Source organism: Juglans microcarpa x Juglans regia, chromosome 5S, assembly GCF_004785595.1.
Source record: "Juglans microcarpa x Juglans regia isolate MS1-56 chromosome 5S, Jm3101_v1.0, whole genome shotgun sequence".
Classification (NCBI taxonomy): Eukaryota; Viridiplantae; Streptophyta; class Magnoliopsida; order Fagales; family Juglandaceae; genus Juglans; species Juglans microcarpa x Juglans regia.
The window spans coordinates 16,645,815-16,666,010 of record NC_054603.1 but is presented as its reverse complement, the minus strand read 5'-3'; the positions used below and the strand labels follow the sequence as shown (position 1 = coordinate 16,666,010).

The following is a 20,196-nucleotide window of genomic DNA, read 5'->3' as shown; positions in this document are numbered from 1 at the left end:
AAGAGGGGCTGAGAAGAGATACCCAAAGATAGAGTTGATCGCCTTCGCATTTGTGATGTCGGCACCGCGATTACGCCCTTACTTCCAAGCCCACCCTATAAGGTCCATCACCTTCACACCCTTGCAGAAGGTGCTTTAAAGGCTTGACACTTCGGGGTGACTGGTGAAATGGTTCATTGAGTTGAGCAAGTATGACATTAGTTACGTCCCCAGAACTACTGTCAAGGGACAAATCCTGGCTAACTTTGTCGTAGAACTAACGAACTTCCCCGAGGAGATATCAAAGGCACCCGAGAAGGAACCATGGCTAGTCGCCAGGGAGCCTATCACCTAAAGGATGTAGCAAGGTGTGAATTGCTTCACCCATGGAATGTTGAACATTTGAGGAAGTTTTACGTTTAAGATATTGTTATGCCTAAGACATTTTTTATGAAATATTATTCTTAACTACCGAAGGTATATATTTTCGGTAAGCTTAGTTATTCATATCGTATTCTTGTTTTTATTATCTTGACACTTTAGAACCCTCCGAGCATGACTCGCCAGAGTTAAATGGTCGAGCAATTCTCCCGCCACACCTTCCCGCCGAAGTTAAGCAGTCAAGGAACTCTCCTGCTGCACTCCACTCGCCAAGGTTACGCGGTAGAGCAACCTCCTGCCACACCTTCTTGCCAAGGCTACACGGTAAAGGAACCCTCCCGTTACGCCCAGGTCACATGGTCGAGCAACTCTCCCGACACACTCCACTCGCCAAGGTTACGTGGTCAAGCAACTATCCCACCACACTTTCTCGCCAAAGTTAAGCGGTCGAGTAACTCTCTCGCGACACTGTACTTGCCAAGGTAAGCGGTTGAGCATCTCTCCCATGATACCTTCTCACCAAAGTTAAGCAATTGAGCTACTCTCCCACCACACTCCACTCGCAAAGGTTACGCGGTCGAGCATCTCTCCTGTGATACCTTCTCGCCAAAGTTAAGCGGTTGAGCAACTCTCCCGCCACACTCCACTCGCTAAGGTTATGTGGTCGAGCAACTCTCCCACCACACCTTCTCGCCAAAGTTAAGCAGTCGAGTAACTCTCCAGCTACACTCCACTAGCCAAGATTACGTGGTCGAGCAACTCTCCTGCTTCACCTTATCGCCAAAGTTAAGTGGTCGAGCAACTCTCCCGCTACACTCTACTCGCCAAGGTTACTCGGTCGAACAACTCTCCCGCTACACCTTCTCTTCAAAGTTAAGTGGTCAAGGAACTCTTCTGCTACACTCCACTCGCCAAAGTTAAGCAGTCGAGGAACTCCCCCGCCACTCGCCAAACCACACAACTGAATTGCAGATAAGTTAATTTCGTCTTTACCTTTGGTTTCTTTGTTTTTGTTTAACTTAACTCCACATGACTAAGACTAGAACCAGTTACATTCACACTCCATAAATTAATTAGTGTCATCCTTAGGAACAAAACAAAGGTAAAAATTCTTCGGTTGTAAACATTCATCTTACTTAAAATAAACCATGGTTCAAAATATACAATTACTAAGGGGCCGTTGTCGGAAATTTAACAAAATCAAGAAGTGCTAAAATAAAACATCAAGGGAGATGGCGAGGGGGGAAGGCATCCGGCATAGCCTGATAGAATCAAAGTAATGGTAGGTGGCAGGACTAGCTCTTATCTCTCTCCACTTCAAGTTACGAAGATCTGTCCCAGGCTGTGCAAGTAGAAGCTCCCACAGTTGCTTAATCCTGTGTTTGAAATCAAGGCAAAAACCACGGTCTCGGATTGCGGGGGTAGAGTTAATTTGAGGAATAAGACGATTAATCTGCTCCTGCGAGTGGCCTAGCTCCTAATTCAGCTCGAATACTTTCGATTCAAAGGCAACCAAATTGGTCTTGCAAGTCTCCCAACTCTTATTCAGCATCAAGAAGTGGCGATCGTGCTCCTTAAAAGAGTCCTTAATGGTAGCCAAATCTTGCTCTGCCTTAGCTTTCTTACCCTGAGCTATGCTCAACCGGATATTGGTTTCTCAGCATTCTTCCTCAGAGGCAGCCAGATGCGTAATGTAGTCAGCTTTCGCCACCCACAATTCCTCCGCTTCTTTTTCCACCTCCCTTAGGCGGGCAGCTAGCTATTTTGTTCAGCCTCCCTATCAGCAACGTTAGCCTTGTGCAGCGTAGCTTCTCCCAATTCGCTTGCCAACTGGGTTTGGAGAGATGCAATTGGATCCGAAAAGGTAGCTTCAACTCGGGAAAGCTCCTAGCTAGCTTTTCTTTCTCCACTTGGGCAAAGACAACAGCCCCGTGGGCTTTATCAATGAATGAGCGCATGGATTCATTATCCTCCTCAAGCTCAATACGGTCTTCCACCAGTACAACAGCCAACTTGTCAACTCCCTGCAAAAACCCAGTCAGGACAAAGAAAATAATAGCCTAGTGAGAAGTTAAACTAAAAGGAGAATGCACTGGCGAAAGGATGCTGCGTAAGTTGAGTACATTGGAGTAGAATGCCTCGACGCAATCTGAAGGCTTGAGAAGAGTCATCAGGTCGAGAAGAGGAAGCACCACGCCGAGCACTTGGAATCTGAAAGGAGACGCCAGCAACATCCTCCGGGGTCAACAGCTTCTGAGTAGTGGGAGGCAATGGGTTGCTAGCTGCCTGAGCTGACGTCCCGGCTGTTTGGTTGACTTGGGGAGTGGCGACACCCCTAGAATGGAGACCCGCTGAGAGGGCCAGTTTGACGATCGCTGACAGGAAAAGTTGAAGAATGTTCCCCACCCCCTCTTGGGGAAATGCTCAAAGGCGAGGAAGGAATCGACACCCTACTCCCACGAATAAAAGATAGGTTCGGGAAGACAAAGGGCAACTCAGGAGTGTCCCCACCCGAAGCCGTCAAGGCAACAAGAGACTGTTCACCAGCATCTTCAGGATGAAATGAGTCACCAAACTCATCTAGTAAGGAAGGAAGGTCGCCTATGGGAGGTGCATTGAGGAAGTTTGGGTTCAGAATAGAGATAAGATCAACCCCTTCTTGAGGAGGGGCATCTTCGAGATTGACTGCTCATCCAAAAGTCTCGACCTCTTTTAAAGAATGAGCCTTTAACCTCAAGGCCTCCTCAGCTTCTAGAATGAAGTCCAGCTAGGCGTCCGCTTGGTCCATGATGTCATCTAACGAATTGGATTGGGGTACTGGAGGGTCCCTCAACCCCTCCCCTTTGCTCGCTGGAGGGGGAGGTGGAACACCCTTGGAAGAGCTGGATGCGTCCGACGAGGGGGCACCAAGAATTTCGCAACCAAGCACATTGGCCCTACTGGGTACCATCAAGAACCTATCAATATTGGTAGACGTCAGACCAAGTGGACCTAAGGTTAGTCATCTCCCAAGATTGAACCAAGCGGATGCGAGCTTTCTCTCTGGAAGACAACAAAACCTCAAAGTCACTTTCGTCTAGAACGAGCGACCAAGACTCTCGAATGGGGAATTCCCGATGTGAGGCTTCATCTGCCGGAAACTCCCACCCCCTACCTGAAATAAAGAAGAATTTCTTTGACCAGTCATTGGCATGGGAATATTTACGCTCAAGCTGCACCAGTTTGCTACGAGATCTAAAGCTACACAAATTCCCATCTAAACGCCTAAATCCATGAAGGGAGAGGAATTCCCGAGCGGTAAGGTTGGGATAATCATCACCAGTAGGCTCTAGGACCCATTGTCACAGAACGCAGCAGGCCATCAAATGGATAAACTGAAAAAAATCTTTATCATAAAAGTAAATTTTATTCTAGGAAGTCTAAAATTTAAAACAACTGCTCCTTCTAATTCTGGCCTGCCTGCTCATGTTCATCATTCTCACCTGGGTGGTTAAAAACATGAAATAAACTAAAATGAATCGAAAACTCGACAAGAAATCCATCACAACGTAAACATTTTAAACATAAGGTTTTCATAAAAGTTTTCATGCTGAGAGTTTAAATTCATAACTGTTCATACTGATACTTATGCTATGCATGACTGATTTATCTAAATTAACTGACTGATCTGACTAGCCAACACACTTAAACCTGTGTGCGAGGTTGTGCATAAGCCCCACATCCTGTTGCCTCTAGGGGAGCCGCTAATAGTATTCTGGCATACTATGGTGGACCATGCTTGAGTCCATGGCTTACACATCCACCCTGAAACTGCATTGGTACCATACATCTGAATGACGATCTGATTAAACTAATTTGATCTTATCTTGTACTTGAATTTAAGATATCTTACATGTCTTATGCGACGTGAGATAAATGACATAATACGTATATAATTATAATTTCTAAATTTGAACATGATGAGGAATGACATGATCGTGTGCTATGCTAGATGACATGTTTGCATAATCATGACATGTGAGATACATAAACATTGGCTATCAAGAATCAGCTTTAATAATAATCTATCTAAACTGTCATGTGATGATCTTAATTTGTGATCAATTTACTTATCTCGAATCACTAATCCAAGGTCTCCCCTCGAAAATCGTTATCTATGCAAAGTATCATATGTCACTAATTTTTTAGAAAGACGTGTAATAATGTTTTATTTAATAATAAAACAAATACCTACCAAGGGAGATAACATTAATAATTAATCAGTTTTATATGAACTTAATGAATATTAATATTATTTAAATTCTAATAACATATCTACAATTTCAAATTATAGCTTAGTAGGAAGTCATATTAAAATTATTAAGGTAAAGAGTGGAAAATTTCATTTAATAGGCTTAAACAATTTAAGGCGTTCAATAAAATAAGATATAAGTCCATAGTAAGATAAATATATCAGATCGATTACAATATGTCAAAGATACAAAAAGTAAGGGCAATAACGTAATAATAGTACTTAAAAGTCTACTTCTAGTATTAGATTTACATTACATTAAGAAATAGCATTTTTTTAATGGTCTGCACATGCTTAACCAAAAACATAAAGGTAACTTTCAAGTGAAAGGGAAATATAAGGGCAAATTTGTAATAAGGTTGAATTTTTGTATGCTGGAAAGTAAAAAGCAAATCTCAACTTAACAAGGCATTACATGAACAAAAAGAAAGGGCTAGTGACGGAAAAGAGTTTAACATAATATCATTTCAAAAATCTCTACTATAGGGTAACTTAAAAGAAGTTCCTTTCAACCTTGAGACACGCAAATATTTATTGAGAGACTGAGGCTGCGTTTGATTGCAAGAGTCAGCTGAGTTCAGTTTAATTTTAAGCTGAGTCTAACACCCAAACACTCAACTCTCAAATTACTAAACTCATCTCAACTTAAAACCTCCTTACACGTGAGATCCACAACTTTTTTCAACTTCCCATAAAATGTATTAAACTAATCTTAACATCCAAACACACTTTAAACTTAGTTTAGATGAGCCTCAGATAACTCTCTTAACTACTCAACTCATTACTATTCATAAAAAACTGAATTGAGCTGAGCTCATCTCAACATCCAAATGCAACCTGAGAGTGCAGAGTGGCTGCAGCAGACTACAAGCGGTAACTTTATTGGGAAGGGTTAACATTGCTTGTCCTCTAGCACTAGTTTATGGTATTTAAACCAAGGAAATAACAAGTAAGAAAAAACATAACAGAGGCATATGTCAGCAACAAAGAAGATTAGAGACAAAGAAGCTAATCGAAATAGGGACGACGTACGCCAATGATTCTGAGTGACCAGACTGAGATCAAAGGCAGCAACTTCTGATGGAACAGGGCTCAATTTCAGTCACTGTTTGACTGGAAGAAATGGTGGAGAAAATAGAAAGAAGAAGTCGGTTTCTATACTTGGTTTGTGTTGTTTGCTTTAGGCTTTCCTGAGATTGAATTTACAGATGGCCCGAGGGGGGGAGGGGAGGGACAAATAGATGAAACCATCTTGAATGTGTCCCATTCAAAGAGCTTCAAGGCATTTGCAGGAGAAAGAATCAGTGATCACATCGAAAATAGAGGGATAACGACGGGGTGACGTGCAGTGAAGAGTCAAATACTTGAAATGAAATCCCATGTAGTTAAATTTGACTTAGGCATGTTTTTCACATTTAGAGAAGATCTGGTAAATCACTAGACTCAGTTTAGTGTTTACATCTGATAAAACTTAATACAAATTTTGGGTTAAAAATTATAATAATATTCAATAACTAAAACCTTAATAATAATAATAATAATAATAGGAGGATTATACAATAATATGAGAAATCAAAATATCAAAATATCAAAATATTCCCATTTAATCTATAAAAAATATGGGTCGGGTTGTAACAAGGCATTAGGCATCAATTGAGCTGGCACAAGACCTAATATGTCTAAGACGTCATGAACAGGCCGCACATAGAGTAGATGGAGCCCCATTGAAGACATAGACAGATAAAGGACAACAGAGATGGCCATACCTCTAATGTCAACGGCTCCCTATCGTTGCCTGGGCAGCGACAGCCCCACTAAATCGGGGATTTTGAAGTGATCCATTGCACCGCCTAGTGTGTGACGTGAGAGGTTGGAAACCCAGATGGCCTTCGAAGATGAAACGGGAAACGTCTCCTTCAACACTAGGGTTAGTGGTGGCGCCTTCACGATGTAGGGTTGTGAAGAACTACGGCCCTGAGAGGGGCCTACACTTTGGTCCTTGCCAGAAGCCATGGAAACGCTGAGAACAGAGGAAAGTAATGCAGGAAGAAAGAGGAGAAAGTTAGAAGGCACGAAGGGTTTTGAATGCAAGAGTACACGAAGCTTGAGCAAGAAGATAGAAAGTGAGGGAAAATAAAAATAAACAGCAAGGAACAATAAATACTGGCGGCAGTTGATAAAGGGGAATGCGTATAAGCTTCTGATAGACATCCTGGGGGAATAACGAAGCAAAGCCCCAAACGTCACCCCAAAAACAAATTGTGCGTGGCAGGGACTCACGGGGTAACCGGAGGGAGCTTCGGCCCAACACCTTGTGGTTTAAAAAGCTCAATCACATGGCATACGATAAAGCTTCGCGGGGTAATTGGAGGGGCACAAATTAATTTAACCAAGAGGGCTCAAAGATACTTAATATAAAAGTCCCATCACACCATATGTAATAAGACTTCGCGGGATAACTGGAAGAACTTTAAAATACCACTATAAGGGCTCGCGGGGTGCCACCCTAAGCCTGGGCCATGAGGGCCCAACAAGTCACTCAAGTCCTATACATCCCCCTGACCCAATAAGGATAAGGTCAGTTCATTAATGGGAATACCCGCTCACTTATTTCGGGTCCGTTAATATATTCACTCATTCAAAACAAGTGGATAGCCCGAAGGAACCGAGATTCAAATTTCAAATAATGGGTAAGGCAGTTAGTCTAGGTGATCTTAAGAAGATAAACCATTTATTTAAAGGATCCAAGTACATTAATAAAACTGTCTCAAACAATTGGCTGTAAGACAACTCATATCATTACTGACTTAGGTATCGGAGGGATCCCCTTCAACCTCCCAAGCCCTCTTACTCTTTGGTTATAGGAGATCGAGAGTGCGTAGTAGTGAAACACATCCTCAATACACTTTTTTGCTGAATGTGAAATAACATATTTTTCTTTATTTGAAGTTTTCCTTACTTGCATATTGAGAAAGAAAACTTCACGTGAGATTGTGTGCTTACTAGTCAAACGATTTTGTTTCCTTACACACAAACCACCATATTAAGGACAAGTTTGGGGAGTGAGATGAAATGTAAATTTTGTAAAAAGTAATAATTAGTTTGTGAACAGTAATGAGATATTTTGAGTTAATTTTTTATGGTGTTTTGGAAAAAGAGAGAGAAAAAATTGAATAAAAAATATTATAAAGTTAAAATATTATTAGAATATAATTTTTTAATATAATTTTTGTTTTGAGATTTAAAAAAGTTGAATTATTTTTTATTTTTTGTTTGAAAGTTTGGAAAAATTATAATCATTAGTTTGAAAAAGTTATAATGATTAATTTGAAAATATGTTTGGAAAGGAGAGGAGATGGCATAAGATAAGATAAGAATTTTGGAATGTAAACTTTTTCTAAACAAGCCTAAGTGTGTTTTGAGTAAGAAAATTTTTGAAAACTTTGTTAGATATATTGTTTATTGGAATTTTATGGAGGGTATATAAGAAAACTTGAATAATTGTCTAAAATATATTTTGTAGTGGGGTTTATGAAAGTGAATATGATGGGTTTAAAAGAATAAAAATTGTTTGAAGTTATGCCTTTTACTTCTTTGCCTATAAGTGACAGCCTGAACTTATTGTATTACTCAAATCTACCTATAATAATAAAAAAAAAGAAAATTTATCTATTAGGAAAAATCTACTTATAATTAGTTTTATCATCGTCTTAATATTCCTTACGTGACAATAAAAGCTACCGAACTTTTGTACCAATAAAAGCTACCGAACTTTTGTACCGACAATGTTAAAGCATTTTTTCAATTTTTATTTTTTTTACAGCATTATTTTAAATAAAAAAAACAAAAAAAAACATAACATTAAAGAAACAAACACAAATGTTTTTTTTTTTTTTTTTTTTTTTTCCATGTTAAAAACGTGTCGACCACCAAATCAACAACGTAAATCAATTTACTTTGCTCTCGAGACATGATACATCATAGGCTGATAAACGACCGCCTTCTATTCCCATCATCTCGGCGACTTCTACTCTACCTGCCTCTCCCCTCCCATTGCCCTCTTGCGCCGCTTTCAGGTAATCGCTCTTTCACTTCGTTGCTTCTGATGCACAAGATTCCTGATTAAATTTCTCTACTTTTTTGAGTTTTTCTTCTTGCTGACTATTGAAATTTCCATTGGGTGTCGCCATAGCATATGTAGGCTGTAGCTAGTGTGTTGAAATCACAGAATGAAGAAATTGACCTTTTTTTTTTTTTTTTTTTGGGTGGTACTGCAACTTGAGACTCTTGGGACAATTAGTCCGTCCATTCTGACGCTCCTTTGAGCCGAGTCTAAAGCTTGAGTTTTCGGATCTATTTTGCATAATTGAGCTGCAAAGGCTGTACATATGTTAAGGATAAGGCAGCCGTAGAAGATAAAGATGCTGAAGCCGTAGGAAACTAGAATTCCAATTCCAGTAGACTTAGTTATCTAGTTGTAATCCAGTTTTATATTTTCTCTTATCGGTTTGTTATGACTCCAACTGTCACCGTACTTGTATTTCTCTATTAATAGTACAGTCAAAACAACTGCAAAGTGTGTTTGATATTTTCCTAAACATGGTATCAAGAGCCTAAGACTAACGTCAACTCCACCCGTATAAGAGACTAACGTCTCTTGTCCTTTTGTTCACCCACCCATAATTACAAACACCTTCCCTGCACCCACTACATCCCTCCTCAACTTCACTCCCATTAAACTTACAGGAGATAATTACCTCTAAAGCGCAAGTTGTCCCCTATCTCAAAGGTCAGCATCTATTTTCCTTTGTTGATGGATCATCCTTTTGTCCTTCTCCCATGATCACTACCGCTACCAATCAAACTGTGCCCAACCCTGCTTTTATGCAATGGATCATGCAAGACCAATTAATTATTTCTGCTCTAAGTTCATCCCTCTCCGAAACGGTCCTTGCCCATGTTATCAAATGCCAAACTTCTCATCAGGTCTGGTCGACGCTGGAAAGAATGTTTACCTCCACATCCCGTGCTAGATCCATGAATCTTCATTATCAATTAGCTACACTCAAGAAAGGTGGTTCCTCAATCTCAGACTATTTCCATAAATTTACTACTCTTGCTGATGCATTAGCAGCTGCTGATCAACCACTCAACCATTTTCCGCAAATTTCAGCCTCATGCAGAGCGACAATTCAATTGCAAAATTAAATTTGTTCAGTCTGACTGGGGTGGTGAATTTTGCTCACTATCCACGTTACTGGCCTCCCTTGTCATTTCTCATCGCAGATCTTGTCCTCATACTCATCAACAAAATGGTGCTATTGAACGTAAACACCGTCACATTGTTGAAACTAGTTTGGCTCTCTTAACTCAATAGTCATGTTCCTCTTAAATATTGAGATGATGCGTTTGATACTGCATGCTATTTAATTAACGTTTTTTTCACAGTAATCTAGATTATTCATTCCTTCGTGTTTTTGGTTGTGCTTGTTGGCCTAACATCCAACCATATAATCGCCACAAGTTACAACCTCGGTCCCCTCATTGTATCTTCCTTGGGTATAGTCCCAATCACAAAGGTTACAAATGTCTCAACCAACTTACTGGCAAAATAATTATTTCTCGCGATGTTGTTTTTGAAGAGTCATTATTCCCATGTCAATTTCAATCTTCCACTCCGAATCATCAAGAGTCTTCCTTGGCACCATTTATTATACCCATTTTAAAGTCCAATACTTGCTCAACCCGTGCAGCAGAGCATGCCTTGTTAGTATCGGTCCCTCCATATCAAGCCCAAACCTCTCCAACCCACACGAATATTTTTCCATCCCAAACCTCTCCAGCCCACACGGATATATTTCCCTCCCAAACCATCTCCTCTAACCTTTCCCCCTCATTACCATCAGATACCCCTGCATCGAATCCTCTAGAAAACCCTTGCACTCACTCAACCTCAAATATCCTTCCATCCCAACACCCTATGATCACTCGCTCAAAGCATAACATCACTAAACCCAAAACATGTACAGATGGCACCATCAGATACCCTCTCCTGAAAGCCCTAATTGCCGAAACCGAGTCTCTCATGGTTGAACCATCGTGTTACACCGACGCGGCCAAGCATCCTCAATGGAGACATGCCATGAACCAGGAATTTGATTCATTACTCAGAAACGGTACTTGGATTCTTGTACCCCCCACTGCTCCCGAAATGTAATTGGGTCAAAATGGGTCTATCGGATAAAAAGGAAAGCAAATGGCGATGTGGAACGCTACAAGGCGCGTCTAGTAGCCAAGGGCTACCTTCAACAAGCTGGAGTTGATTTCTCAGAAACTTACAGCTCAGTGATTAAACCCACCACAGTAAGAACAGTTCTATCTATTGCTATTTCTTCAAGCTGGGAAATTAGACAAATTGATGTGCATAATGCCTTCTTACACGGCACGTTGACAGATGAGGTTTTCATGACCCAACCTCAGGGGTATACTCATCCACAATTTCCACAATTTTGATCACCTGCTCACACAAGCATGCTATTGATGAGTTGTTAAAATTGCTACATTGTGACTTTGCAATCAAGGATTTGGGAAGTCTGAATTTTTTCTTGGGTATTGAAGCTATTAAGTCAAACGGGCAGCTTATATTATCTCAACATAGGTACATTATGGATATACTCCAAAAGACAAAAATGCATGAGGCCAAACCCATTAGTACTCCCATGGCTACCTCTACCAATTTTAGTGCTTTTGACAGTGAAGATTTCAGTGACCCCACACTTTTTCGTAGCACACTTGGTGCTTTACAGTACCTGTCAGTCACTAGGCCAGACATAGCATTCATTGTTAACAAGTTATCTCAGTTCATGCATAAACCGAAACTTGCTCACTGGCAGTCAGCTAAACGACTACTTCAGTATCTAAAACAGACCATTAACTATGGTCTTGTATTTAGCAAGTCAAGCAACAAAACTCTCCAAGCATTTTCAGATGCTGAATGGGCTGGGTCTTGTGATGATAGACGATCGACTGGAGGGTTTTGTGTGTTCCTCGGGCCAAATCTTATCTCATGGAGTTGCAAAAAGCAAGCAATAGTTGCTCGATCAAGCACTAAACGGAATAAAGCACTTGCAAATACAGTTGCTGAACTTCAATGGCTTCAATTCTTACTGCAAGAACTTGGCCTTAAAATATCAGCTCCTCCCATCTTATGGTTTGATAACATAGGCACCACATATTTATCATCTAATCCAGTTTTTCATGCTCACACGAAACACATAGAAATTGATTTTCACTTTGTGCGGGATATGGTAGCCAAGAAACTTGTTGAAGTGAAGTTTTTATCCTCAAAGGATCAGCTAGCTGATATTTTTACGAAGCCTCTCTTCATTCAGGTTTGCGGCACTTCGACCCAAGCTCAATGTAGTTTCCACTTCATTGGACTTGCGGGGGCGTGTTAAGGATAAGGCAGCCGTAGAAGATAAAGATGCTGAAGCCGTAGGAAACTAGAATTCCAATTCCAGTAGACTTAGTTATCTAGTTGTAATCCAGTTTTATATTTTCTCTTATCGGTTTGTTATGACTCCTACTGTCAACGTACTTGTATTTCTCTATTAATAATACAGTCAACACAACTGCAAAGTGTGTTTGATATTTTCCTCAACAACATATGAGCTATATTAAGTAATAGAGTGATTCTATTTTGATTATAATTGTTTTCTCCAAATACCACATGGGATGATTATCTTTTCCGATATTATATCTGATTTTTCTTTTCCCACTCTGCTTTAGTTTCTTCCACTTTTTCACAAATTGCTGTCCATTATATCAAGTTTTCATATGGCTTAACCAACCATCAAAAGGTTTGCTCATAAAACTGCCAAGGTCAGATAGAGGGAAATACATAAAATGATTATTGGAAATAACCCTCTCTACAATGCCATTCGTGCTCAGAGGGTTTTGTGACCTTATTGCCATATGGTCTAAATGACTTGGTTGATGTGGACGCTTTTTATAGTAGAGTTTGTGAGATGTTATTTTTCTATACATAAAACTGCTAAGGTCAGATATAGGAAATGCATATACTAATTATTGGAATAATCCTCTCTACAATGCCATTCGTGCTCAGGGTTTTGTGGCCTTATTGCCATATGATATAATTGTGGAAGTTTGTGCTATCTCGATAGTTTTTCAGATTAGTTTTTGAACCGCGAAGCTGAAAGAGAGATTTTAAAGCCTTCCTTAGATGGGGGGTAGTTCATGGATTTTATTCTTGGCTTTGTTTTTAGGGATTCAGTTGAAACTTCATTTGAGTATTCTTTGGCTCCTCTACTCGATAGAAGAAAATTAACAAATTGTCTTATTTCTTGAATGATGTAATTTATAGTTTTTTTGTGAGTGCCCATCCGTCAGAATGGTCTATTGGTTGTTTTGATGAGTAAGTCCCATGGTGTGGTGTTCTGAACCCAGCTTGAAGGGGTGGAGTTTTCTTTTGCTTTTTGGTAAATGATTAAGCTACATCCAGGATTGGATGTCCTAAAAAAAAACTCATTACATTGCAAACCCAATGCCGGGTGGTCTAAAGAACCTCTGTATATATGTTTTGGCATTTGTAGCAAATCACTGTGACACTAATTGATTATTGGGTTTTTAGTTTTTCCCAAATGCATATTTGTTTCTTTTTTCTTTTTAATTCTGCACTACATTTTATAAATATAATATGATTTTATAAACCACTTGTACAAGACGATCTTCAGTTTTGTAACAAAAGGGCTTGGTTTATTGAAGTTGAAAAATGCCATCAATGGCCCTCCTTTCCGTTCTCTTTTTCTTTTCTTTTTTCAGTCTCTGTGGGTCTTAAATATGCACATAGGTGTTCCAAATCCATCTTCCATCCAGACTTCTTCTACTTGTAAGAAACTAGGGTGATCTGCTCAAAGTTATAAGATTAAGATTATTATCTTTTTTATTTAGAAAACAGATTATGTGTGTGTGTGTGTGTGTGTGTCTCTGTGTGTGTGTGTGTCCAGAAGGAAGTTATAGCTATTTATTAGAATTTCACAATTTTAAAGGCACTTTCATCCCCTCTCTCTCTCTCTCTCTCTCTCTCTATATATATATATATATATAAATATTTTGTAGACTTTTATTTCATGAAAGATTGAGTTTGTCTTAAGGTTATCTCAGCTTTTTTCGTCCATTAGAATCACTAGTACATTAAACTATGGGTTTCATGAAGTTGAATTAAAATGTGCCCTTAGGGACGTGCAATCCACACAAGTTCTCTGGCTGGCACCATATCTGTGTCTCATTTACAAATAGAACATTTAGCCTGTTGTGGCCTTGATGAAATTTACCACAGTTACTTATTTTCTTGGTTCCATCATCGATTCTAGGGGTGAAAATGTAGGCGTGGAATTTCACATGGAGTATGTGAAGACCAATCTAAAGAACTAATCATTGTGATTGAGGCAAGCCACGCGCTTGAAACCAAATCAAGTTTCAAGAAAAGCAGGGAGTTACAGCGTCTTTCTTGGGCAATCAGCTACGATGCTAAGAGTAGTAGCTCAACTATAGGGAAGTCTAAAGGGAGGGCATTGTGAAGACGGGAAACAAGGGGTTGGGGTCAGGCTTGGTGTATTTTGGGTTGTTTTTCATGGGCTTTTTGGGTCATTAGGAGCTTTCTATTATGGGCAAGGTGTTTTCTTGTATACATTCAGTGTATTTGGTTACTCTTATTGATATATATAATATTTTTACTTATAAAAAAAATGTAGGCATGGAAAATAATTTTCTTGTCAGAACACCTAAAATGTAGAAATTATGTCCTGTTATCCCAAGGTGGGAATCTTTTCTGGATCTTTCCTTCTACCATCCCAAGCAATATTAGTCAAAAGAAATTGGTTCTTCGACCCCTTTGAAATTTATTGCTCTGGGCTGGGTTTATGATCCAATAATCAATCTGTTTAGAGTTTGTTTGTGAGCTTAAATTTGCATTCATTCTTCAAGCTGTAGCCTTTATGTATTCAGCATTTCCATGACTGGTACTCCTGCATGAAAACCAATTTGCTTTTTTGCTTTAATATTCTGTAATTTGAACCTAGCAGTTAACTTTTTATGTGTATTAATCTCTGCCATGGTTTCAAAAACTTTAAATTGCAGTGTTTCTGGCGTGGGGAAACATTTTTAATCTCCAGTAATCCATTAGATTGGGTTTTCTAAGATGGATACAATGGAAGGAAAGATTAACACTCAAACATCGGACCCTAAACCCGAGGGAAACAAAGTTCCATCTGTAAAGATAAAGGTTCTGTTCTTTGCAAGAGCTCGAGATCTTACTAGCTTGACTGAGATGCCATTGGAGGTGCCATCAGGCAGTTCTGCAGATGATTGTTTGAATGATCTTGTTGCCAGGTTTCCGGGCTTGGAAGAGATCCGTGAGTGCATGGTTCTTGCTCTAAATGAGGAGTACACTACTGAGTCAACTATTGTAAAAGAAAACGATGAGTTGGCCATTATACCTCCCATAAGTGGTGGCTAATTTTTTCTTTTTCCCTCTGCAAATGGTGTCTATTCAATATTTCACTCTAATAAACCTCGGATTTTCCATGAAACAATGTGAGTTTAACTTCGTTTACAACATGGTTTCCTATACAACTAATTGTTCTACATTTTGCATTCAAAACTATCAAAATTGATATGTTGAATCTTTAAATTACAAAAAAGTTGTAATTTCCGCTTTCATTAAGATCTAGTAGTTAAGATTATATTAAATCCCTTGCGTTTCATCCGTCTTAACTATCAAAATTTGGTAAAATAATTATTATTTTTATACAGATAGAGGAAATACCGTGTCGTTTTATTTTCTAGAGAGAGAGATGCAAAGATATAACACTTGAAAATGAAAAGCATTAAAAAAAAGGAAAAATTACACTTTGCACCCTCTAAATTACTGAAAATGACATATTGCATCCTTGAATTATAAAAAATTGGCTCTTTAATTTTACTGTTAAGATAGATGAAAAACAGGTAGTAGTGGCGATTCATGTTTTCGGGTGGTGTTCATGTTCATTGAAGTCGTGAACATTTGATTATATGGGTCAATCCGAACTTGACCTGTTAAGTTAAACGTGTCAAAATCTCAAATCCTTATCCAATTTATTTAGATAACGAGTTGTATTATGTCACCTGTTTTGACCTGTTTAATAATTAATTAGAAATATATTACTACGACACGACTCATTTAAATTCGTTTCATGTACATGGGTTAAACTAATACGCATAACTCATTTAACCTAATAAACATAATTTTACATAAAAGTTAAAATCTATATTTATTCGTAGTCACAATATCTTAAAAAAAATAAGACTACCTACTAACAAAAAATATCAATATTTTTAAAATTTTAACATATAATAAAATCACTATTACAAACCCTATAATAACAAAGATGAACATAGGTCCAAAATTATAATTCCAACAATAAAAATATAAGCATACTGAGAAATATCAATATTACAACTCAACAATGATAAAGTTGTAATTTTGAAATAAAATAAAATCCGGTCAAAACTAATTGATTCTAGGTTAAGAAGGTTGGCCCGTTTATAAATCGTGTATTAACGGGTTAACCCGTTTTGACCCAAAAATGTTAACATTAAACCCAAACTCGTTAATTTCATGTTATGTTCGTATTGGGTTTACGGATCGTATCACATATTATCACCCCTAAAAATAGGTAACTAAAGACAATTTTAGAAATAAGATATCAAAGAGTGGTGTATTATCTCAATAATATTTATTAATTTAAGGATGCGATGCACTGTCTCAATGTTTATGGTTTGAAGTGTAAAATACAAGTTAAGCATGTTAAATATTTTTTTCATTCTCAATTTCCCCCTCCTATCTCTCTTGAAACTTTTTGGGGTTTGTTGATCTGTCAATTTGAAATTCGAATGGTTGTTCCCTTGGCCTTTCCTTATAGTGCTTCGCTTGGTTGCTCTCTCTTTCTCCTCGAGTTTTCTCTCAATTTGTGGGGAGCAGTGGTTTGAATAAGTAGATTCGGATTTAGCCTTTAAACTTTGAAGATTTGTTAGGGCAGTGATCTAAAGCTCCAAAAAGGTTGAAAATTTTGAGGAAAATGGGAGGATAAAAGATTATGAAAACATGCAACTTATCTTTGCTTCATTCTCTTGTTATCATTTTCAAAATGCAACGCTAAATCCTTTCCTTCCGCATGCAAACCGTGAAAACAATGACCCATTTATGTTAGACTAATACTAATGGAACCATGACTTGGGTTTAGGTATAATTATTAATGGTCCTTTACCTAAATTAGCAATAACCTTAGAACATTCCTTTCCCGGTGAGCAAGCATTTATGCTTTTTGGCCAAACTATGGACAAGAATTTGGGGGAGTCACCAGCTTGACACCACATCCAACTGATCAGGGTTTGATTTTGGAGACGTTACAATAGATTCCCATATTTAAGGCTCTACTATAGATCACCATCTGAGTTTAATATTGTTTTTCTACTGTAGATCACCTATCGTTCACCCTCTTATGTTTCTCATTCTCTCTCGCACCCTACTCTGCTCCCAAGTCTTCTTCGTGTCCATTGATAGCAACCCCTTTGATCATCTTCTCTGGTAAGTTTCTCCACCTTGTGCAAGACACGCATGCGCGCGCGCACACACACACACACTCTCTCTCTCTCTCTCTCTCTCTCTCTCTCTCTCTCTCTCTCTCTCTCTCTCGTACCGAATAAATTCCTAGAATGAATCGACCATTTTTGTTATCCGCTGATGAAATTTGTTGTTATAATTTTGGATATCTGTTCGTGCTTGTCGGGTTCCTGGGTATGAGACTTTTCTTTGTCGTTTGGCTGATTTGTTATGGATTAAGTTCGGTTTTATGCCATTTGTGCTCAATTTGTGATATAATTGTGATTTGTGATAGATTTGTGATAGTTTAGTTTCCACCACTGGGCTATTATCTCTAATCAATTAGAATATCTTCTCCGGTAATTTTCTCCACCTTGTATAAAACACATGCGCGCACTCACACACACACACACACACACACACTCTCTCTCTCTCTCTCTCTCTCTCTCTCTCTCTCTCTCGTACATAATAAATTCCTAGAATGGCTTCACAGAATTTAATCTACCATTTTTGTTCTCCATTGATGAAACTTATGGTTATAATTTTTGGTATCTGTTCGTGTTCGTCGGGTTCTTGGGTATGAGATTTTTGTTTGTAGTTTGGCTGATTTGTGATAGCTTGAGTTCGGTTTTATGCCATATGTGCTCGTTTTGTGATATAAGTGTGATTTGTGATAGTTCGGTTTCCACCACTAGACTATGATCTCTAATCGATTAGCATATCTTTCTCTAAATTTGCATAACTAATTATTTTCCCTCTATTGTGAGTTATATGCTCTTGAGTTATATTAGAGTCACCTTTGTCATATGTTATTTCTTGGATAAGAATTTCGGTTGGTTCAAGGAACACTCTCAATGTGTCATGACCAACTTGTGCTCTTTCATTATCTCCATCTTTTGTTTGTGTATACGTATCTATAATTGTTACATATCTCTTATTTCATGTTATTGTTTTGGTAGCTCTTGAGAATGTTAAATCACTCCATTGCATTGGCCTTGAATTTGTTGTTAGAACAAATATTTTGCAACTTGTGGTGTTGATATGAACGGACTGTCTTTGGACCGTATTTCTAATATAATGAGGTTGTGATGATGGTTGAATTGAATGTTAGGAGTGTAAATTCAGCAGGTATTGTGAAAGGGATTCGACCTCTATGACAGGGTAATCCAGATGACCATTTTCATTGTGTAAGGTTTCACAAAGATAACCAGGATTTGTAGCCATTCAAGCTTGTTCTCCTTTCCTCTATCTGACCTTTGACCATTTTGAACCCCCATGCTATAAGTTTATTATACTTTTCTCCTGGTTTCTCCATTCTGGGGAGTTGGCAACTCCTGAAAATGACCACTGATTCTTTTCCCTCTATTGTTATACTTTTCTCTTGAGTTGTATGTTCTTGAGTTATACCATTAATTGATTCTTTTCTCTTATTGTTATGCTTTTCTCTTGAGTTTGTTATATGTTCTTGAGTTATACCATTATCTGTTGAAGTTCTTGGTGTGAGTTGGTAGCCCCTTGTGCTTGATTATTTTCTCTTTGTTATGATGTTTTTTTGTTGTTGTGATAACTGGCTTTGCTGGGATATAAATTGTTTATGTATGTTATTGAGTTGTACCATAACTGTTGAAGTTCTTGGGGTGAGTTGGCAGCCTCTTGTGCTCGGTTCTTTTCCCTCTCTTGTGATACTTTTCTGTTATTGTGTTAACTAGATTTTCTGGTATATAATTTGTTTAAGTATATTCTTGAGTTATACTATTAATTGGTGAAGTTCTTGGGGTGAGTTTGTAACCTCTTGTGGTCTATTCTTTTCCCTCTTTTGTGATGCTTTTTTATTGCTATATTAATTGGCTTTACTATGATATAACTTGTTTAAGTATATTCTTGAGTTATAGCATTAACTAGTGAAGTTCTTGGGGTGAGCTGGAAGCCCTCGATTCTTTTGCCTCTCTTGTTATATTTTTCTTTTGTTGTGATCAATGCATTTGTTGGGATTATATGAGACTCTAACGATTGTTGTAGAAAATTGATTGTTATTGTGAAATTAAACTTTATTAGGGACAAGAAAAATGGGCACAAAGTCCATGGAAGGATAATCCAGATGGCCATTATCGATGTGACCTTCACACAGAGGCAACCGTGACTTACAACCATGTCGTTTGTGCCAATTTTTTCATGTCACATTGCCCGTTCTGAGCCTCCTCCAAGTCTTACTTATTTGAGTTGATGCCTTATGTCTTTATATCCATGAACTAATTTTGAACATTGAGCTTATTTTCTGTCTAAATTATTTTATTGTCTACGATTTATAGAAATTGACTCACAAGAGTATGGAAATATGTTCTATACGAATCTCTTAAATCAAGACTCTAACATTTACAAATCATTCTTGAGTTAAAATCAACATAATCTAGTGTTGGTGGAAAACTCTCCACCATAACCCCAAGTTAAGGTTTTTACCACTAAGAAATCACAAAGGGGTGCCAACTTCATCCAAGATAAAGATTGCCAACTTCATCCAAGATGAAGATAAACTACTTGTTTCAGCATAGTTAAATACTAGTTTAGATGCAATACAAGGGACTTATAAAAAAAACATACCCAATTTTGGGAGAAAATTCTCTTTTATTTCAACGAGTATAAGCAAAGTACGACCGATCGTACAATTGGGTCCTTAATATATTGGTGGTCGGAGATTCAAAAGGAGATCAATTAATTCTGTGCGAAGCTAGCCCAAGGAAAATGGTTAAATCAAAGTGTCTTGACTAAGCAAGACAAGGTATAAAGTTATTCTAGCTTTTTATGCTATTGTATATACATCATTTTTTATGCTTTTGGACTATTAAATACACACTAACACCTTTTAGAGAAATAATATTTGCATTTT

General features: G+C 38.2%; 1 protein-coding gene across 1 annotated transcript; it reads left to right on the top strand.

The window, feature by feature from the left end:
- Window positions 1-8,636: 8,636 nt before the first annotated feature.
- Window positions 8,637-15,284, top strand: LOC121268673 (molybdopterin synthase sulfur carrier subunit-like). The gene is made up of 2 exons (XM_041173010.1): window positions 8,637-8,727; window positions 14,810-15,284. The coding sequence occupies exon 2, from the start codon at window positions 14,871-14,873 to the stop codon at window positions 15,186-15,188; it is 318 nt and encodes a 105-aa protein (XP_041028944.1). The 5' UTR covers window positions 8,637-8,727; window positions 14,810-14,870; the 3' UTR covers window positions 15,189-15,284.
- The last annotated feature ends 4,912 nt before the right edge of the window (window positions 15,285-20,196 follow it).

What these genes read in the sequence shown, in the direction of transcription:
- LOC121268673 (XM_041173010.1), top strand. Translation starts at nt 14,871, where the DNA reads ATGGATACAATGGAAGGAAAGATTAACACTCAAACATCGGACCCTAAA.